Source organism: Hylobates moloch, unplaced genomic scaffold, assembly GCF_009828535.3.
Source record: "Hylobates moloch isolate HMO894 unplaced genomic scaffold, HMol_V3 SCAFFOLD_5, whole genome shotgun sequence".
NCBI lineage: Eukaryota > Metazoa > Chordata > Mammalia > Primates > Hylobatidae > Hylobates > Hylobates moloch.
In genome coordinates, this window is record NW_026652280.1 from 13,890,269 (window position 1) to 13,909,099 (window position 18,831).

General features: G+C 35.0%; 1 protein-coding gene across 3 annotated transcripts in view; it reads right to left on the bottom strand.

Moving 5' to 3' along the window:
* Positions 1 to 18,831, bottom strand: part of CDH7 (cadherin 7) — a 128,458-nt gene that overhangs the window by 99,954 nt on the left and 9,673 nt on the right. For all 3 annotated transcript variants that reach the window (XM_032152087.2, XM_032152088.2, XM_058438275.1), the window contains exon 2: positions 16,267 to 16,672. In XM_032152087.2, coding sequence (XP_032007978.1) covers positions 16,267 to 16,476 — 210 coding nt within the window. In that variant the 5' untranslated portion in view covers positions 16,477 to 16,672. The remainder of the gene's footprint in view (positions 1 to 16,266; positions 16,673 to 18,831) is intronic.

The window sequence follows — 18,831 nt, forward strand, 5'->3', positions numbered from 1 at the left end:
CTCTGATAAACTGGCAATGAGGTAGCCATGAGACAGAATCAAATTTAAGTTCTGCCAGATGTTTCTCTTAAAACACTGAAAGAGATGCAATTCTTCCTATTCCAACACCATCTTGGGAAGATTCTTATTTGTGTTTTATAGCTCCATTGACTTCCAAAGAGTATTGATGAAGAACATATGCGACTCAAGTGAAGATGGGACCATAGCTAGTGCAAAAAATGAGCATCAGAGATTTGGACAGAAAAATCCTCCTATTTTCTCTGAAAACAACAACAACAACAACAACAAACAAACGAAAAAAAAAAACAGGAACAGAGAGAGGCAAACAAGGCAGTTAACGGTGCAAAACTGAAGGAGGAATTCTATCTCTGTGGTGGGCAACTGCTAACCCTACCCTTGTTTTTCCCTGAGAGTGTCAGCTTTCTTAAGAGTGAGACACTTGGGGCATGTAATTTTAAAAGGTGCTCACTCTCAGATTCCTTTAAGTGCTGACTGCAGAAGAGAATTGAAGGATGGTGGATATCCCGGGAATAAAAAGAAACCAGTTTCCTCTGTGCAGTTTTTCCTGGTTTGGTTTTGTAATTTAGCCCATCATGTTCTATAATTCTGTAGGAATTCAGGATTATATGCTTTTGAGTCAGCATGGCACTAGGTTTTTTTTTTGTTTTGTTTTTCTTTTCTTTTCTTTTCTTTTCTTTTTTTTTTTTTTTTTTTTGAGACAGAGTCTCATTCTGTCACCCAAGCTGGAGTGCAGTGGCACGATCTCGGCTCACTGCAACCTCTCCCTCCTGGGTTCAAGGGATTCTCCTGCCTCAGCCTCCCAAGTAGCTGGGATTACAGGCACACACCACCATGACCGGCTAATTTTTTTGTATTTTTAGTAGAGACTGGGTTTCGCCATGTTGCCTAGGCTGGTTTCGAACTGCGGAGCTCAGACAATCGGCGACCCCTCACCCTGCTTTTTTGTTTTGTTTTGTTTTTGGTTTTTTTTGGAGACGGAGTCTCACTCTGTCGCCGAGGCTGGAGTGCAGTGGAACCATCTCGGCTCACTGCAACCTCCACTTCCCAGGTTCAAGTTATTCTCCCGCCTAAGCCTCCGGAGTAGATGGGATTACAGGTGCGTGTCACCATGCCCAGCTAATTTTTGTATTTTTAGTAGAGGGGGGTTTCACCATATTGGCCAGGCTGGTCTCGAATTCCTGAACTCATGATCCACCCGCCTCGGCTTTCCAAAGTGCTGGGATTACAGGCGTGAGCCACCATGCCTGGCTGGCACTAGTTCTAAATAAAAATAGTAATGATAGACACAGGTATCCTTAGCATTTTGTTGTAGATCAGCATAAAATATAAAGGAAAATTCATTTAGCCACTGAAAAATACAGACTAAAATTGCTAAATGGCTGATAACACTTCTCAATGAGATACAATCAAGCTCTGACAAATGTGAACCTAGAATTTAGCTTTTCTAAGGAGACATTGCAACAAACCAACAAAGGTGGCACTGCAATGGCCATATTCTTATATACTCTTTAAAATTTAAAAATTACATAATAGTTATAATTTGGTGAGTAGTAATTATACTCTGGTGGTGGATAGGAGGAGAGCATGCATTCCTACTAGAATTTTCATTTCACGAATGGCAGGGAGGAAGGGAGGAAGCGTGTTACCCTAAGTTATGTAGTGATGAATGTGTGATGCAAAGACAAGTATGCTTTCCACTTAACCAGACGCTTCTGCTTGGATGGATAAAACATAAATATATCCATTTGAGTGGATAAATTTTCTTCAGGTTTGGAGAGTTTTACTTTTCACCTGTAGGCTAGTCTCACTGCAGAGATCATATAATAAATCTCCTTTTGGAGACTCAGGAGCTTTTGGTGGGTTTAACATGCATTTTGTCAAGAAACCTTGAGTATTTGCATACTCAGATGTAGAGAGTTTGCCCTAAAACTCATGTACTTTTCATCTGGATATAGTTAACTGACATAAATTATTTTTGTTTATGAAGAAATACTCATCTTCACATTTCCTTCAGCTTTATATTGCAGAATTACATTACAGGAAGCCCCTGTGGATAATTACTTTCAGCATCAGGTCTTTCATTTTATTTAATTTGTGAAAAGAAGAGAAAAATAATCTCTGATTTTCATTTTTCTTCTGGTTTTTCTAGAACACCTGCCTACCCAAACTGATTTGTTAGCAATGGCAACTCCCAAAAGCCTGGCAATAGTTCCCCTTTTGGACAGTCTACGCCCCTCCCTCTACACGTCAGTAAAACTGTTAGAATTGTAAAATACTTGGTTTCTACTCATTTATCTTTCCAAAGGTATAAAACTGCCTGTTTATAGAAGTATGTAAATTATATCAAGATGTTCAGCACCTTTTCCCTGCAAACTGTCAGAATTTCACTACTCTAAAAATGCAATCAGTATTAATTTTGAATACTTAAGCTGCTGATATTTAAATGCTACCACTTGTGGAACTAAAACAAATTTGTGAAACTCAGATTATGAATTCAGAACTTTATGGAGTATAGGATTGGTAAACCTCAGCGATATGATAGGTTGGAGCCAAACTTCAATGAATTCAATGTTTCAATGAAGTTCTGACCTAAGGCATGGTCAAGAAAAAGAGAGAGAAAGAAGGAGAGTGAGAGAAAATTAACTGAGAGATTAGCAAGCAATCTCATTTATCTAGTTCCATTAAGCATCACTTTTCTTCAGTAGAATCCTAATGACACTAGAATCTCTTACCTCTTGGGAAACTCACAAGAATTTCATCAGCTTTCAGGATTTGAAAAGTATTTGAGAATAGAACAATCCTCTCTCCCTCTCTCTTTCTCTCTCTCTTCTCTCTCTCTCTCGGTGTGTGTGTGTGTGTGTGTGTGTGTGTGTGCTCTGTACTTTCTTCAAATGTGTGATTTGAAAAGCTGTCCTCTGTAATTTTAATTCTGATTTGATTCTGAATATGTAAACTATTAAAACAGTAGCCAAATCCTGGAACTGTTTCTGGTATATATAAAATATTATTTGCTGGGCACAGTGGGGTGCATCTGTGGTCCCAGGTAATGTCAAGACTCCATCTCTAAACAAAAATAAAATAAAGTATAAAATAACATGTATCACTCATCAATAATCGCCAAAAGATATTTCCCAAGTATTACTCATAAATAATTACCAAAAGGGGTGTATGTGTTGCCAATTCTGTTCTTACTCTAATAATTTATAAATATAACTATTATCTGCTCTCTCCATCAGAAATAACTCTTACTTAGCATTTAATACTTTCTATATTTCAAAGCATTTTAGCAGGAGTTATCTGATTCAAAGCTGACTCCAACTTTAAGGAGGAGGGATACCCGGCATAACAGTCCCTTTTTGATAGACGAGAGAACAAGGAAAGATAATTTAAAGGACTTGTCTGTTGTCACCAAGTGGCCAATGTGATGACTCTTGCTTGAGTTCATCCTTGTTTTTTCCTGAGACCAAACTTGTCCAACCCAAGGCCCACAGGCTACATCTAGCCCAGGATGGCTTTGAATGCAGCCCAGCACAAATTAATAAACTTTCTTAAAACGTTATGTATTTTTTTTTCTTTAGTTCATCAGCTGTCATTAGTGTTACTGTATTTTATGTTTGGCCCAAAACAATTCTTTTTCTTTCAATGTGGTCCAAGGAAGACAAAAGATTGGACATCCCTGCCTTATCCTTTAGGTTGTTTTAAAAATATGCTTGAAAATAAAACACCTGAATTAGGCCAGTTATAGAAAGTAGCAATTGATTTCAAAATAAAAAGATGTATCACTATTGTTAACAACTAATCCTTAATGAATGTTTGCTGTATATAAAACAAGGAGTTCTTTACATATATTAACTTATTTAGTCCTGATAACAATTGTATTACATGAGACCTCTTGTTAAAACCATTTTACAGAAATTAAGCAGAGAAAAGCTGAGCCATTTCAAAGTTAATAGCAATGCTGAGACTCACAGTCATATCTTCCACACCCAGCACCACAGTGAAAACTACTAGGCTAAACTTCCTCTCTATGCACTGGCATAATCATAATTCATTATTATCTATGCCATCTGTGTTAGGTAACATAGCCAAAGACAATCATACAACATAGGAATTGCTGTGTAACTTTCAATTCTCTATGAGAAAACAAAACAAAAAGCTTCCATCTTTCCATCTTACTTTTCTAAAATCCTAACTTTCTAGGTTCAACACTTATTTCCTGTCTGTATATTCAATACTGTACTTATTAGGAAACCAACTGAAATCTTCTTACTATCTTTGCTTTGAGAGAGAAGGATGGGTCATACATTGAACTTTCCAGATACCCACAAACAACCTAGCTCTTTTCTCCCTTCCCCGCCTCTTTTGCTATTATTTATTTCCTTCACCTTGATTTATGGAAGATTTTAAAATAAAGCCAGGACTGTCACGGGAATTAGACAGATGGCGATATTCATGATCCTGCACCATCAGGGTGGTATAACCATCATTCAAATCCAGACCTCTCTTTCTGCCAGGCCCCACATCTTTCCATTGGACTAGACTATCCTGGAACCCAGGGCTCTCAACATTGTCTGAGATATGAGAATAGCTATAGACACTCCCAATGACAGCCCCGAGGAAATCGTGCTGACTCAGGTACAACAGATTCAGTACCATATGGAAAATGAAGTGTCAGGCCCCCACAGCTGTGCAATGTATTACCACTGCAATAGGCTATCATTCTGCTTGGAGGAGAGAGCATTTGAAAAAGGTCGATTTAATTTGTAAAACCAAATAAGAATGTGGAAGATCTGAAGGGAAGGGTAAGCAAAAGCAAATAACAGAATTTGCTATGAAAGAAGAGATATTGGGCTTCTCATTTAACATTTTTTTAAGAAAAATAATTTTTGAAGAGAGAGATTTTGGCATAAAAATGTTTCATTTTATTATAGCTTCCTTCAAGGTATTCACTAGTTATTTCTAATCATATATATTTAGTCTCAAATCCTATTTTTTCTTAGATTGTTTTCCTCGAGAGATGATCATAATATTAATAACAGTAATAATAAAATCATGGCTTGTATTAATACATGGATAGAATATCAAGAGAAATAAAAATCTTGATTTTTATTTTTTGAATTGACTTATGGATTATCACAGATTACTGAGGTTCATTGCTGACCTTCATATTTTAGGATGCTGAGAAGCAAGCCCAGCTAAGTAGAAGGACAGTTTAAGAAGTCATGCCATACAAAATGCTTGAGAGCAATAATTATTTAATCTTTTTAAGTGTTCATTTAAAATTGGGTTGGGGGTGTAAAAATGTTGCCTTCAAATATTTGAATAGCCAAATGGAATTTCACCTCCTAGAAATGTGTCATCCTAAAACTCAAAATCCTCTCACAGCAACGCTCATGGTTTCATGAGCTTCCCATACATGCAGTAACCATCCACTGAGAACATACAGATACTATGCTTGGATTGGACACAATCCCTTTCCTCGTTAAGCTCACTAACTTTTAAAAATACTTTTTCATACCATATTTCAGGCTTTCATGTGCATTTGTATTTCTTTTTATGTGTACAACAGCCTTGTGAGGTTAGTATTTTTGTTCCTATTTTATAAATGAATAAAATGAGGAAATAGGCTGTTTGCTTGAAGTCGCATCATTTGTAAGTTAGGGAGCCAGTATGCAAACCCAAATCATGTGACTCTGAAATGTGTATTTTTAAGACAATTCCTGCTTCCACTAAGAGATGGACCTCAGGCTACCTGATCACTCATCAGGGATTTGTACAAAGAATTTCTGTATTCAGGAACCTAAAGTAAATGAGTTTCAAAGCCCAAGACATTCTCATATTAAAATACAATAATAAGAAGAATATATTTTTTCTTTTTAGTGAAAATATGTGATATTCATATAATATTTATATTCAAGTTTAAGGCATTTATATAATTTGATAAAATCATTATATGTGATTTATGTGTCTTTTATGACCAAAATTATATAAATTATACTTTTTGGTGAATTCCAAGACGATGCTTGAAAAAATAATAAAAAGAGCTGTTGTATGACTGTTGAACCTCTGAGGTAGCTTAAACTCCTTCCTCCTTAAACTTTCTATTCCTTGCACACATGCCTTAGCTCTGGTTGAGCAGAAAGTTAAAAGTTAAGTAAAAAATGGAAAAACTGGACTTTATCGATGTACCCAGAGTTAACAGAGAAATTAAACATAAATTGGAAGCCATAGACAGTGTGAAGAGAGCAGCACTGAGAAAAATATACATAGATTATAAGATGTTAATCATTCAAATATTGTTTTGGTCATAAATATCCACTTTGAAATCTTAATTGGATCGTAAACAGAATGCGCTTCCTCCTCTGACCCTAACCCTGAATCCACACTCACTCATATGTATTTTCCATCATCAGTTAAGAAGATAACTTAGCCTTTGTAATAAAGCTTGTGTTTTTAATTTTAATAGCAAGCTTTAAACTGTATCTCATCATTAGATATTAAACTGTAAAAATCACTTTTCTAAGGTTGTGTCTATGTCCTATAATGCAGTTTCTTTTCTTTTATACCACATTACAGACTGTTTCATTATAAGCCTTATGTATGACTTTAGCTTTACAAATGTGATAATTTTTCAATGTGATAATTTTCATCTATTTCTTTGGTAATCATTTTTAACTGTTGATGGCTACATGTTCTTAGTTATAATTATATCAAATCCCAATGACTAGAACTCCCCAGTATCTGTTTCTCTAGATTAAGCAAAACATATCAGTTAACCACCTAAATTCAGCTCTTATGATTCAGTTGAGAAAATTATGTAAACTGCGTCAGGGATACAGTAGATGAGAAATACAGAACTGAGTTTCTCAGACATTTTATGGGAAAGAAAATGCCGATTTTTATCTTATTTCTTCTTCATTTCAAAGAATCAAGTGCGGAATGTGTAATCTTTTCTTCTCCATACACATTCCACTCCAATATGGACCCTTAAATGACTCACAAATCAGAAAAATCTAATTTAAGCATGGTTTGACTAATTTCACTGGTGATCATCACAAATCTTTCAAACTCACATCTGTTGAACATTATGTATGTGTTGTCCAAATTTTGATTGTGTGTTTTCAGTTAAATACCTTAAAACATGTCAGCATTTTAACGAAGGAGATAAGCAAACATTCTAAGGGAAGCATTCTTATCAGATAATTCTGCACTGTTTACACACACAACTTGCTGGAATGATGTTAATCATTTGGTTCTGGTACTTTAATTACCATTCCTGTAACACAGCCCCATCTTGAGAAATTACTCTTCTGCATTTATCTTACAAGACAAAGATTCTAGCCTAACTAGAAATGGAGATGGCCTCCCCATACTGGTTTGTTTTCCCCCAATGTCTTTTGGCTCTCTCTTTTTTTTTGTTTGTATGGCAAAACGACAGAAGGCAATTCTCAGGCCCTTGGCCTGAGACCTACAGCTGATTGAAGCAAACATGGGTAAAATTCCTAAACCTTCAGTTAAACTATATTTCTAATACTTTTTTTTTTTCTTTTGAGACAGTCTCACTTTGTAGACCAGGCCGGAGTGCAGTGGCATGATCTTGGCTCACTGCAGCCTCCACCTCTCGGGCTCAAGTGATTCTTCTTCCTCAGCCTCTCAAGTAGCTGGGATTACAACAGGCACATGCGATGATTTCCAGCTAATTTTTTTTTTTTTTTTTTTTTTTTTTTTTTTTTTTAGTAGAGACGGGGTTTCACCATGTTGGCCAGGCTGGTCTCAAACTCCTGATCTCAAGAGAGCCACACATCCTCGGCCTCTCAAAATGCTGGGATTACATGCGTGAGCCACTGTGTCCGGCTCTAATACATTTTTGAAATTGCTATGTAAACTTCTACTTGTTAAAACTAAACTATAGATTACCTTATTATTGTCAACAATTACTTGTTATTCGTTCATTTCTTATGATTTATAATGAATTTAGGTATTTGCTATGAACTGAGTCGTGACCCTCCCCCTTCAAAATTCATAAACCGAAACCGTAACTTCCAATGTGACTGATTTGTAGGTATGTCTTTTGCAAGTTAACTAAGGTTAAATGAGATTATATGGTTGGGACCTGAATCCCATAACACTGATAGTCTCATTAAAAGAGTAAGAAATTTTTCTCTTCTGCCATGTGAGGACATGGAGAAGGCTGTGCTGTCCTCAAGCCAAGAAAAGAGCACTCACCAGAAACTGACTTTGCTGGCACTTTGATTGTGGACTTCTCAGCCAGAACAATGAGAAAGAAATTTCTATTGTTTAAGTTATCTAATCTGATATTTTGTTATGGAAACCAGAACAGACAAATACATATTGAACTTACATCTATCTTCAAAATATGATTGTTGGTATTACGACAGAGTAGTATTCATTTTAGTTCTAACTCTTCTAAAATTTTAAGATTTGAAAAAATGATAATTATTCAGTGTAGACATCTGATATGCCTTCTAGCTCTTCTCAATTATAATTCTAACGCTGTTCCATTATTCTACTTATTTTATTACCAAACATATATATTACTTGAACTCTAATATAAGAACATCACCTTTCTAATTCACAAGGCTTTCCAAAGATTTAATAAAATAAGTACTGACTAGGCAACAGGGATCTAAGTTTTAAACAAGAATAATTAGAAGAAACTGTCATTACTAATTTATTTCAACATTGAATATAATTCCATGAGTTGTTTAGATTTCAACCCTGTAAATATATTAAAATGTAATACTTCAGATTGTAATGTCTTGTGTTAGTTCTTTAACTTATAGGATTCTAAGTGTTTATGATTCCGAAACAATGTTTCATTTGTAATTATGATGGCTAAGTATTTGGGGCCCAACCTTACAATGCAAAACAATTTTTTAGATTTTGTAGGCAATGTGGGGAGAAAGCTCTTATTTTAAACTCTATATTAGTGAAAACTTTCTTGCAATTCTGGACTATAAAGAATACTACTGCATGTTTCAGAAAAAAAAATAAGCAAAATCAATTGCCCTTTGACATCTTAAATTGATGTATTTTTGAGAAACACAGTCCATTGCTGCATAAAATTATGAACATTACCTAACTGTCTTATAGATTTAAATCTGGCTCATACTCCTCATTCTAAACATGGACAACAGATTGTACTGAATCAACCCTTGCACTTCCCTCAAACCAGCAGTAGTATTTATTCCCATCTGTAATGAGAGTTTAGGTTATTTTATATCTCTTTCAAGATTTTAGAACTTTCAGATAATGTTCATTCCGTGAAGGAACCTGGCAGACACCACCTTAACCAAGGGATCAAATTCAACATCATTATGAATGAGTCATGTCAACATCCTCTATCTTCTGACGTGATACAGTGAGAAGGGAAAAGCATCACTTCTGCCTTATACTTGCCAAAAATACATTCCCTGAAACATATGCATTAAGAAGAAACATGAGACAGGCCCATATTATAAGATGTTCTACCCAATTATGGGTCAAGAATGACAATGAAAGACTATGGAACTATCCCAGACTGGGAAATATAATGAAAGGTGTGATATTGAACTGGTTCCTGCCAGAAACAAGTATTTAATACTTTATTAGAACAACTGGCAAATTTTGAATATATGCTGTTAATCAGTAAATAGTATTGTACCAATGTTAATTTCCTAGCTTAAATAATTGCTGTAGTCACATAAGATATTGCTGTTTGCAAAAGCTGGATTAGAGAATAGCACTTTGCAACTTATTTATAAGTTTGAAATTAGTTCAAAATAAAAAAGTTTAAAACTTTACTAATTTGATCACATTTTACAGATGAGAAAATCAAAACTTATTGTTTCAGGGCTGTGTTTAAAATAACGAGAAAATTGCTACTTTAACCTGGAGTTTCTGCTTACTGATCTTTCTACTATATAAAGCTTCTCTCAATATAGTTTTAGAAAACTCTGCCCTATTTTCTAAGAAGATAATTTGCTTTTGCTTTGATTTGAAGATTGTATTAAAAAGATACAAAAATCACAGAGCTGCACCAGGTGTCCTCACGCAAGCGTTTGTTCTTGGATCTGTGAGTCTTCCTCTGTGGGAACCACCTCCACAGCTGTTGGTTAGTTTTGGAATTTACTGCTTTCCATTGCCATGGGGTTACCTGCTTGGCTTATCAACCAGACTGTGAATTTTATGAAAGAGTTTATTTTTTAATGTTTCTATCTAGCACATTATCAATCACAGTGTAAGTATGTGATAAATATTTGAAAAAAAAGAAAGAAAAGGAGAAAGAAAACACAGAGGGTAGGTTTAGCAGCATACAAAAGAGATTTTCTTGGATACAATGTTAACCATGTTTGTACAAACTAGCGTTTCTTTCAGGTAATCAACCTAAGGCATATAATCAATACAAATCATACAAAACAATGAGGACCCAATTTCTCCCAATATAGTCCTTGCCTACATATGCTCAACCCAGCAAAGTCTCAGTGACTGTCCTGCTGCTTATCTAATTCTGTCGTGTATCCTGGTGAGTCATGGAGGGCTGCAGATCCTATGACTCTGTATCTATGAGCAATGCACATAAAGCTTGTCCAAACAATTACAGTGCACATTGTAGAGAAAAAAACTCAATCATCGTTTCAGTTTATATCTTGTCCTTTGCACCTAAAACCTCAATATAAATACAATGTTAAAACACAGCTAATATACACTTTGGGAGGCCGAGGCGGGCAGATCACGTGAGGTCAGGAGTTCGAAACCAGCCTGGCCTACATGGTGAAACCCTCGTCTCTACTAAAAATACAAAAACCACCCAAGTGCGGTGGTACATGCCTATAGTCCCAGATGCTGGGGAGGCTGAGGCAGGAGAATTGCTTGAACCAGGAGGCGGAGGCTGCAGTGAGCTGAGATTGCGTCACTACATGCCAGTCTGGGTAAGAAAGCAAGACTCCATCTCAAAACAAGAACCAAAAAAAAAAAAAAAAGAAAAGAAAAGAAAAAAAAAACAACGAATATAGACTGCATTTGAAAATGTTTGCTGCTTTCATCACAAAATAGGAGGCAAGTGGATTGCACATAAATACAAACATCGTTAAAAAGGCAGAATTTTTAAATGATTTTCATCGACATACACAGACAATCAGGAAATGTGGAGCCCAATCTAGAGTACCTAGTTTGGCTATCATCAGGCATATAACTGCAAGTCTTCCACTCTGTCCAACTTTTAGCTGTACAGTTAAAGCCTTCGGTAATTATAACCTTCATTTCTGAACTAAGATGACTTTTTAAGTTAATTAGCCATATTAAGCTGAATAAATGGTGAGTTTCTGCATTTTAGTGGCACAATCTAACATGTTATTTACCAAATGGTAAGAAAAAACCAAAATAACAATGTATTTGTTTATTGGAGTATTATAAGAGCTGAATATAACTGCCAAGAAGTATTTCTAAAAATATGAACTTATGTGCATCTGATAGAGCTGATCCGTGTCCAAATTCCTTTTGAAATCACCAGGAATTCCACACATCTATCAGCAAACTGACAGAGAAGAAGCGCCTTTACAAATTAGCTCTGGTTGTAAAGTTATTATGAAAATGGGGTGCCTACTCATTCCTAGAAAAAATAAACTGTCTTTGTTTTCTTCTAAGAGTTGACCTGACAATCTACATTTTCAGAGGACACTTTTCCTGTTTGTCTTTTCTCAATAAAATCTATAACCTGTAAATTTTGCTATGATGACCATGCTCTTTCCTGTCGCTCATACTTGGCATTCATTATTGACCTTTTCTGTATCTAATATAAAATTTTCCAGTTAAGGAATCTAATTTGTAACCAAAGTTTTTAAAAATAAACACAACCTATTTTCAATATGAAACTTTCTTTTTTGGAACACTGAATGTATCTTTAGATATCAGGAGGTAGATAATTTGTTGGTGAGAGATACTGCTGAGGTATAATTAAATGCATTGAAAATGCTCACCAACACTTCCAAGTAAGCTTAAATTTAAAGCAAAGCCAATCCTGCAAACTGCATTTCTATGTATTTGATTTCTACTGGGGTAATAGGTATCAATTTTCCCTGAATGAGTTAGGAAGAAAGGGGAGTAGCAAAAAATAAAAAATAAAAAATAAAAGAAAGAGTGATGTTAACAGCTAGGGAAGCAACTGTGGAAGAGGCACGAAGCACACATTTCAGTGAAAGTAATGGCCTGGGGCACAGCGATCGGCTGGCAGCCCATTACGGTTAGGAAAGATGAAAAACACTCAATACCTGGAACAGAGGCTGAGTGGTTTTGTAGGCAATTTTTTTTTTTTTTTTTTACGTCAGATAGTTACAGGACGTTAAGTGAGTAATGCCAAGGTGATTAAAAGACTGGGCTGAAAAAATGCAGTGTGATCCAATGAAATGGGTGGAAACTGTGACCTCCTATGTACTGTAAATAGCCACAGGAGGGGTGATATAAAGTGAAAAGGAAAAAAGAAAGGATCCACCCCCCTTCCTTCTCCCCACATAAAAACAAGAAAACAGGCATGATGGTAATTAAAACATACATGTAAGGAAAGGGGCACTATTATTTTTTAAAACAGAACTCAGAGTAACATCCAAGGACTCTTTCCTTAAGTCTATACATTTATCAACTTATTTCACAAGAAATTGATTAAAACAGAACTCAGAGTAACATCCAAGGACTCCTTCCTTAAGTCTATACATTTATCAACTTATTTCACAAGAAAATGATGGGAAGCTAATGATAAAGGCTGCACCATCGGAGTCTAGCATAGCCCAGAAGTCTGTGCCCGGGTAGTTCCTGAGTAAGGGTTCTAGAAGCACTCCTGGTCCCATTCAACAGAATGTTCTACTTTGGTCTTTGATTATCATAGGTAAAAACCAACTCAGTAAACTACCTAAAATAATATGCTTGAAAGCCATATTGTAGCCTCATTATCTTCAATGTCTTAAATGACCAAATTTTATTGACTGGAGTCATTTAATTGATCTTGCTGGTCACCTGCCATTAACATGGACTCGAAATTTGAAAGTCTTAAAAGACTCACAGATATAATTTCTGTGAATTTTTTACCCACTAATTATATCTCTGCCATAGTTTAATTGTATATAAATAATTTCTAAAAGCTGCATTATTAAGCACCCCCAAAACAGACATTCCTATAATTAACTGGAATAAATATAAACACTATTAGAACATAAAATAATACCGGCTTTCATCTGAGGAATCACACAGATAACATTTGACATGTAACAAAATAGATGATCCATAACTAAGTTAATTTATAATTAATATGTAATGAAATATAAAATATAATAATGTCCAGAGTAATTGAATGTAGGCCATAAATACTTTAATCAGATTTATTCAGTAACAGAATTGAATTGTAGATATCATTTTTCTATTTTATAGATTAGAAAACTAAAACTTAATGATATTAGGCAATTTGACCCCAAGTTATACAACTAGTAGAAAGTGATAGAGCAAGAAAATAAAAATGATGTCAATTTGACACATACGGTAGTTATCCATTATGTGATCAAGTTAAGGTGCAAAATGTATCGAAGTCATCACTTCTATTTTCCAAATTACCCAAATAGCTAGACTGTGTTAGGATGACTAACAGTGTGACCATTTAACTAGCCTAGGTTGAATATACATCTGTGAAAAGCACTGATTAATTAGGTTCTTTCTTTTCTTTCTATGATTATCTGCCCAGCCATTTCTTCACATCTTCTTCTATAATTTTATTTCTTTCTGTCCTATAAAAATTTCTGGGCATAAACATCAACTCCCAAAACTGAAAAAAAAAAGAAAAAAGGAAAAGAAAATGTGTCTATTTACCCAAGTAATAAAAAACGTACTTAAGTCAAAGTTATTGTTATATCTCTGCTTATTCAGACCACCAAATTATTAATAAAAGGAATCATTTCATCATCTCAAATATAAAATCTATAGTACTCAAGTTCTCTGCCATTTTTTCCCAAGGATATATGAAAATTGTTCCTGTAAAGCCTTGCATTTGTCTCTCTTGTGTACAAATTCTCCTTCCATCTCAAATTATGTTACAGCCCTTTTTCTGTATTTTAGTCAATTTTTTAAAAAAATTAAATCCATTTCCATCCTGGACAATTTACTATGAAAGGCGATATTGAACTCCCAACGTACAGCACGCAAAAGATAAACACGAACTAACTTCTGTCATGTAAATGTAAGTGACCTTCTTTGATTAGTTGAAAGGGAAGTACATAACATTTCTTGTTACCTAATCAATAAAGTACACAATTTCTCTTAGAAAAATAACACCTTTGCCCAACAACTTTGTTTGTATATGGAATTTAAGTAACATAGGGACATACCTCTTCATAATTTTAAATTGGCTTATAGGAGTTTTATGGAATAAGCATTCTGAATTATTATGGGAAGTTTGTGAAATTCAAAAGAAGGGTATTTAAATTTTAAAACTATATTGGTTTTTAAAATGTCAACTTCACCCAAGCAACTCTATTTAATACCAAATTAAATGGCATTTACTTTGGAAACAGTTTTGCTGCTTTTAGAAAATTTTACATTGTCACAAAATATGATTTTGCTTAATAACTATTACTTCCTTTTATACATTACTTGAATAGTATAGATCTGTCCATTTAAGAAAACTGGATGACTTTGTTAAATGTCCATTAAAAATGAATTAAATTAAGAGCTAGTTTCCTAATCAAATCCTAATCATTACGGTTACTCCTCTCAATTTCTTTATAAGAAAACAAGTAAAAAGAGAGTGAGACAGAAATTTAGCATATATATGTACAGTAAATATGATGGTGTTACCGGTAGAATGGCTATAAAAAATATATTTGTACACAAAACACCTCTGTATTTACATAAACTTAGGTAAGAAAATGCTGTAACTGGACCAAAAAAAAACATCCTAATTCACATCTCTAGAAACCTTTAACTTATTAACGTCCTTTTGTTTACAAGGCAGTGAAAGTCAATATTTATAAAATATAGAGACATTAAAATGAAATAATAAACATAATACAAATTACCTTGATTGATGTAGATGCTCATCAACAAACGTAATTTTGGCCCTTACTTAAGGTGTGATCAAACGAAAAAAGGACCCATGGAGTAAATCACCAAGATTATTCCTCTATATTTTAAAGTTGAAAAATTGATTTATAGATAAACTCATTAGGTAGCTATGCCTCATTTTACCAGGAAGACAAATATAAAACTGACAGAGTGAAGCGTAAAAATACAGAGGCACAGATTTCGTGCTAATATACCCTATTTAGAAAACCTTCACCAGTACTCAGTACCAAATTGAGAAATTCAGTAGGCCTTTAAAAATATTAAAATAATTGAACCGGAAGTAGACTAGGAACTGGGAACATGATATGCCAAATGGCAGAGAGAACGCCATGCTTTCTAGAAGCACCTTTTGGTTCAGGAAGCTCTCCAACGAAAATCTCCTTCTCAAATATTCAGACAGAAGGAAACTGTGAAAAACAAAATGTCCGTCTAGCTAACACTTGGTCACCCAATAAATGCATCATGAACTGTCCATCACTTGTCTAACATCATTTCTAACTGACTTCTGTCCATGATCATTTTTAATCCAAAGGAAAATGTTTAAAGCAACCTAACACACACACACACACACACACACACTCACACCTATCAAAACAATACTGCTAAGAAAAGTGGGTTTAAATTGTTCATAATTTAGAAACATTAGGGTCAATAGTTTCACTTTGCAGTTTTTCCACTGCAAGTATCAGGGAAGGATACCCAAGTATTAATATTAGTCTGGACATCATTTTCACAATACCCCAAAAGCAGCAACTGAAACCAACTGGTTATAAACTGGTTATAAGAACCTACTACTCTTCATTTTTTATGAATAGTCTTGTTCTACTTTGGTAATGACAGTTTTATCAGTGTGTTACGACCATAGTAAACTAGGCCTCTGTAGAATCCTCATCTGTTTCTAAGAATGAAGCATCATTCCCTAATATACAGCTTCACTGTAATGAATATTATACCTTGATTTCAACTTCGCAGTGACTATCGCCAAAAACCTTCATAAACTCTTTCATAGAAATGATGTCTTGTGTTTACCATCCCCATAGCAAAAAATAAATTATATATATATATATATATATGGCAGTTTTTCATCCAACCACAGACATGGACAATAATCATTCACAACTTTGAAAGGTCACAATACCCTACCTTTCCTACATAGAGGGGGTCTGAACCCATGTATTCCTCCAGCACAAAGAACTGATTCCACACCCAGCTGCGCTTGGTCCGGGACTTCCCTGATTGGAAATAGGGCTTTGATCTGGACCTTGAGAGTTCTGCTTGACTCATCCCAGAAAAACACAGGAAAAGAGCTATTAGCTGAAGAAAATGGCAGAACTCCACTTTGCCCAACTTCATCTTTTTTTTTTCTTTCTTTTTCCTGTGTAAGAAAAAAACCTTGACAAGAGAAAAGGCACAGTTCCAGTTGGCTTAGTAGCTCTTGCCTCCGGCAGGGTGTCAGCTGGGAATCCAGAGATAATAATTTGTAGAGTGTTGGATTGGAAGAGGTCACCACTGCTGAATAGCCTTTGCCAAAGAATGGTGCAATAAGTACCTATCAGAACAAAGAGAAGAGCTGGTGTCAGGAACCAAAACACATAATAATATTTAGCATTCATTGACTAACCTACTATTGATTTTCCTAAGACTATACAAATTTCCTAAGATTATACAAATATCATAATTTGTGTAATTAAAATATTAATTATATACTTAGAAAATTATAATACACATTGATATATTTGTGAATTACATAAATACAGCTGATGCAGAATTATCTTCATTTCATAACACTACTTTAAAATATCACTTTTCTTCTAGGGCATTTTATTTGAGCATATGGTTTATTTTACACAAATGTAGCGGCATCATTTTAAAAATCATTTTAATGTTAGCCTTTTTTTTTCTTTTATATTACAATGATTTTCGTTCGCTGGTATTAGAATGTGAAAGCAAAGCAACTCAAAGCAGAAATTTAACCAAATGGGAAGGACATATGCTGGTTTAAATCTCTTCTGTGAAACTGTAAAGAGAAGTAAAGAAGTATGGGGTGATGCAAAACTGGTTGATTGATTCTGAGTCACAGAACACCAGCTGTTTTGATGTGTTCTGATTTGATTGTGATCAGCTGAAAAGCTCAGTAGTTTCCATTTTCCACTCTTCGAACTTACTGTCATGTATGCTGTGTAGCATGTTAGGTTATGCTATTGCATTGCGGTTATTTGCTATTTTACAATTATTTATTGAGCATCTTGCAGCATGAGTTGTGCATAGTAGGGCCTCCCTACATAAACATTTATAGAATTGAATTATGTTGATCAACAGAAGAGTGAGAAAACAGCTGTATTTGTGAGGCCCATTCATTGCTGGCATGCACCCAGGAGGTGCTTTAGCAGAAGCATGGAAAAGCCCTTTTATTCTAATGTCTATTTATTTCAGTTACAGAATTCTGATTATGCAAGAGATATAAAATCAGTTACAAAACAAACTTTCGAACATACCCCTAAAACACAAAGGAATGAGAATTTATGACAAAGTCCTCACTTTAATCACCATGTTGCACTTAGGTTTATGAATTCATTTTACTTCGTATAAATAAATCAACAGTAGAACGATTAAGGCAAAGAAGTATCATTTGCCTATTTCTGGGTTTTTTTTTTTTTTTTGAGGAAGAGGAGAAAAATACAGTGTTGAGAACATAAAGCCAAAAGATGTCTCCTATTAAGGCAGAAAATGCACTATCCTCATAAGCTTTTCAGTCTTTCTACCTGTCCCTTCTGTCAGAGGAGTGTCTGTTATGCAATAAAAAAAATTTTTGATAGTCAAATTTCTTAAGAAAATACTATATGTAGTAAAAGAAATGTGAAACAAATATATACATACGTACAAATTTATAGTTCACACAACTAGAAAAAACAGGTTCCAATGACTTTGTGCAATGAACTGTTAAAATGAATGTATACATTTAAAAATATATATCTATAAAGTTTTGATATTCCAGAGGGCATTTAAGAAAAATCCAATGCTCATCTAATTACTGTACCTGAGAGCCACCAGGATGGTAACTCTTAACTGCACCCTGTGCAGAGAACACAATCTCCCCAAATCCAGATATCCTATCCAAGGATCAAAAATAAATTTATTCCACTTAGAAACCACCCTAGAGGGCCAGTTGTTCTAGCCTTTGACTTACAAACAACAAGTAACTTGGGATCATGACATGATGTTCCAATGTAGGCTCCTTAATTAAGTTGAAAGTTTATTGTAAGTAGGTCTGACTAACCCACCTGAAAGGCATGCTTCCTACAGTTTAAAATGGCAGGGAGGTGCTTAACCTTTGATCTGGACATGATGCACTAGTGTAGGGATTAGTCCAGTGATGAGATGAGAATCGTGAAGAGTGGTCTTCAGTAGGAATGGCTGACAGTATGGGAAGGGGCAAAGTCATGTTGCTTCTTCCTTCATCTAGTGGTAAACCAGTCTCCTGGGGATGGGGAGGGATGGTTTAGAGCTCTGGTCAGGCGGCTGAGACAAGCATGTGAAGTCTGTGGCCATAGAACAGTTCCAGTTTCACCACTCTCCCTTCTCAAGAGAATGAATTCTCTCTTAAAGGCAATGACATAAACACTTTGGCTCCAGATAATATATATTTTTAGACGCAATAGAGCAAAATTACACCATTTAGGCTACTTTATGGATTGAGTGGAGGTGGTA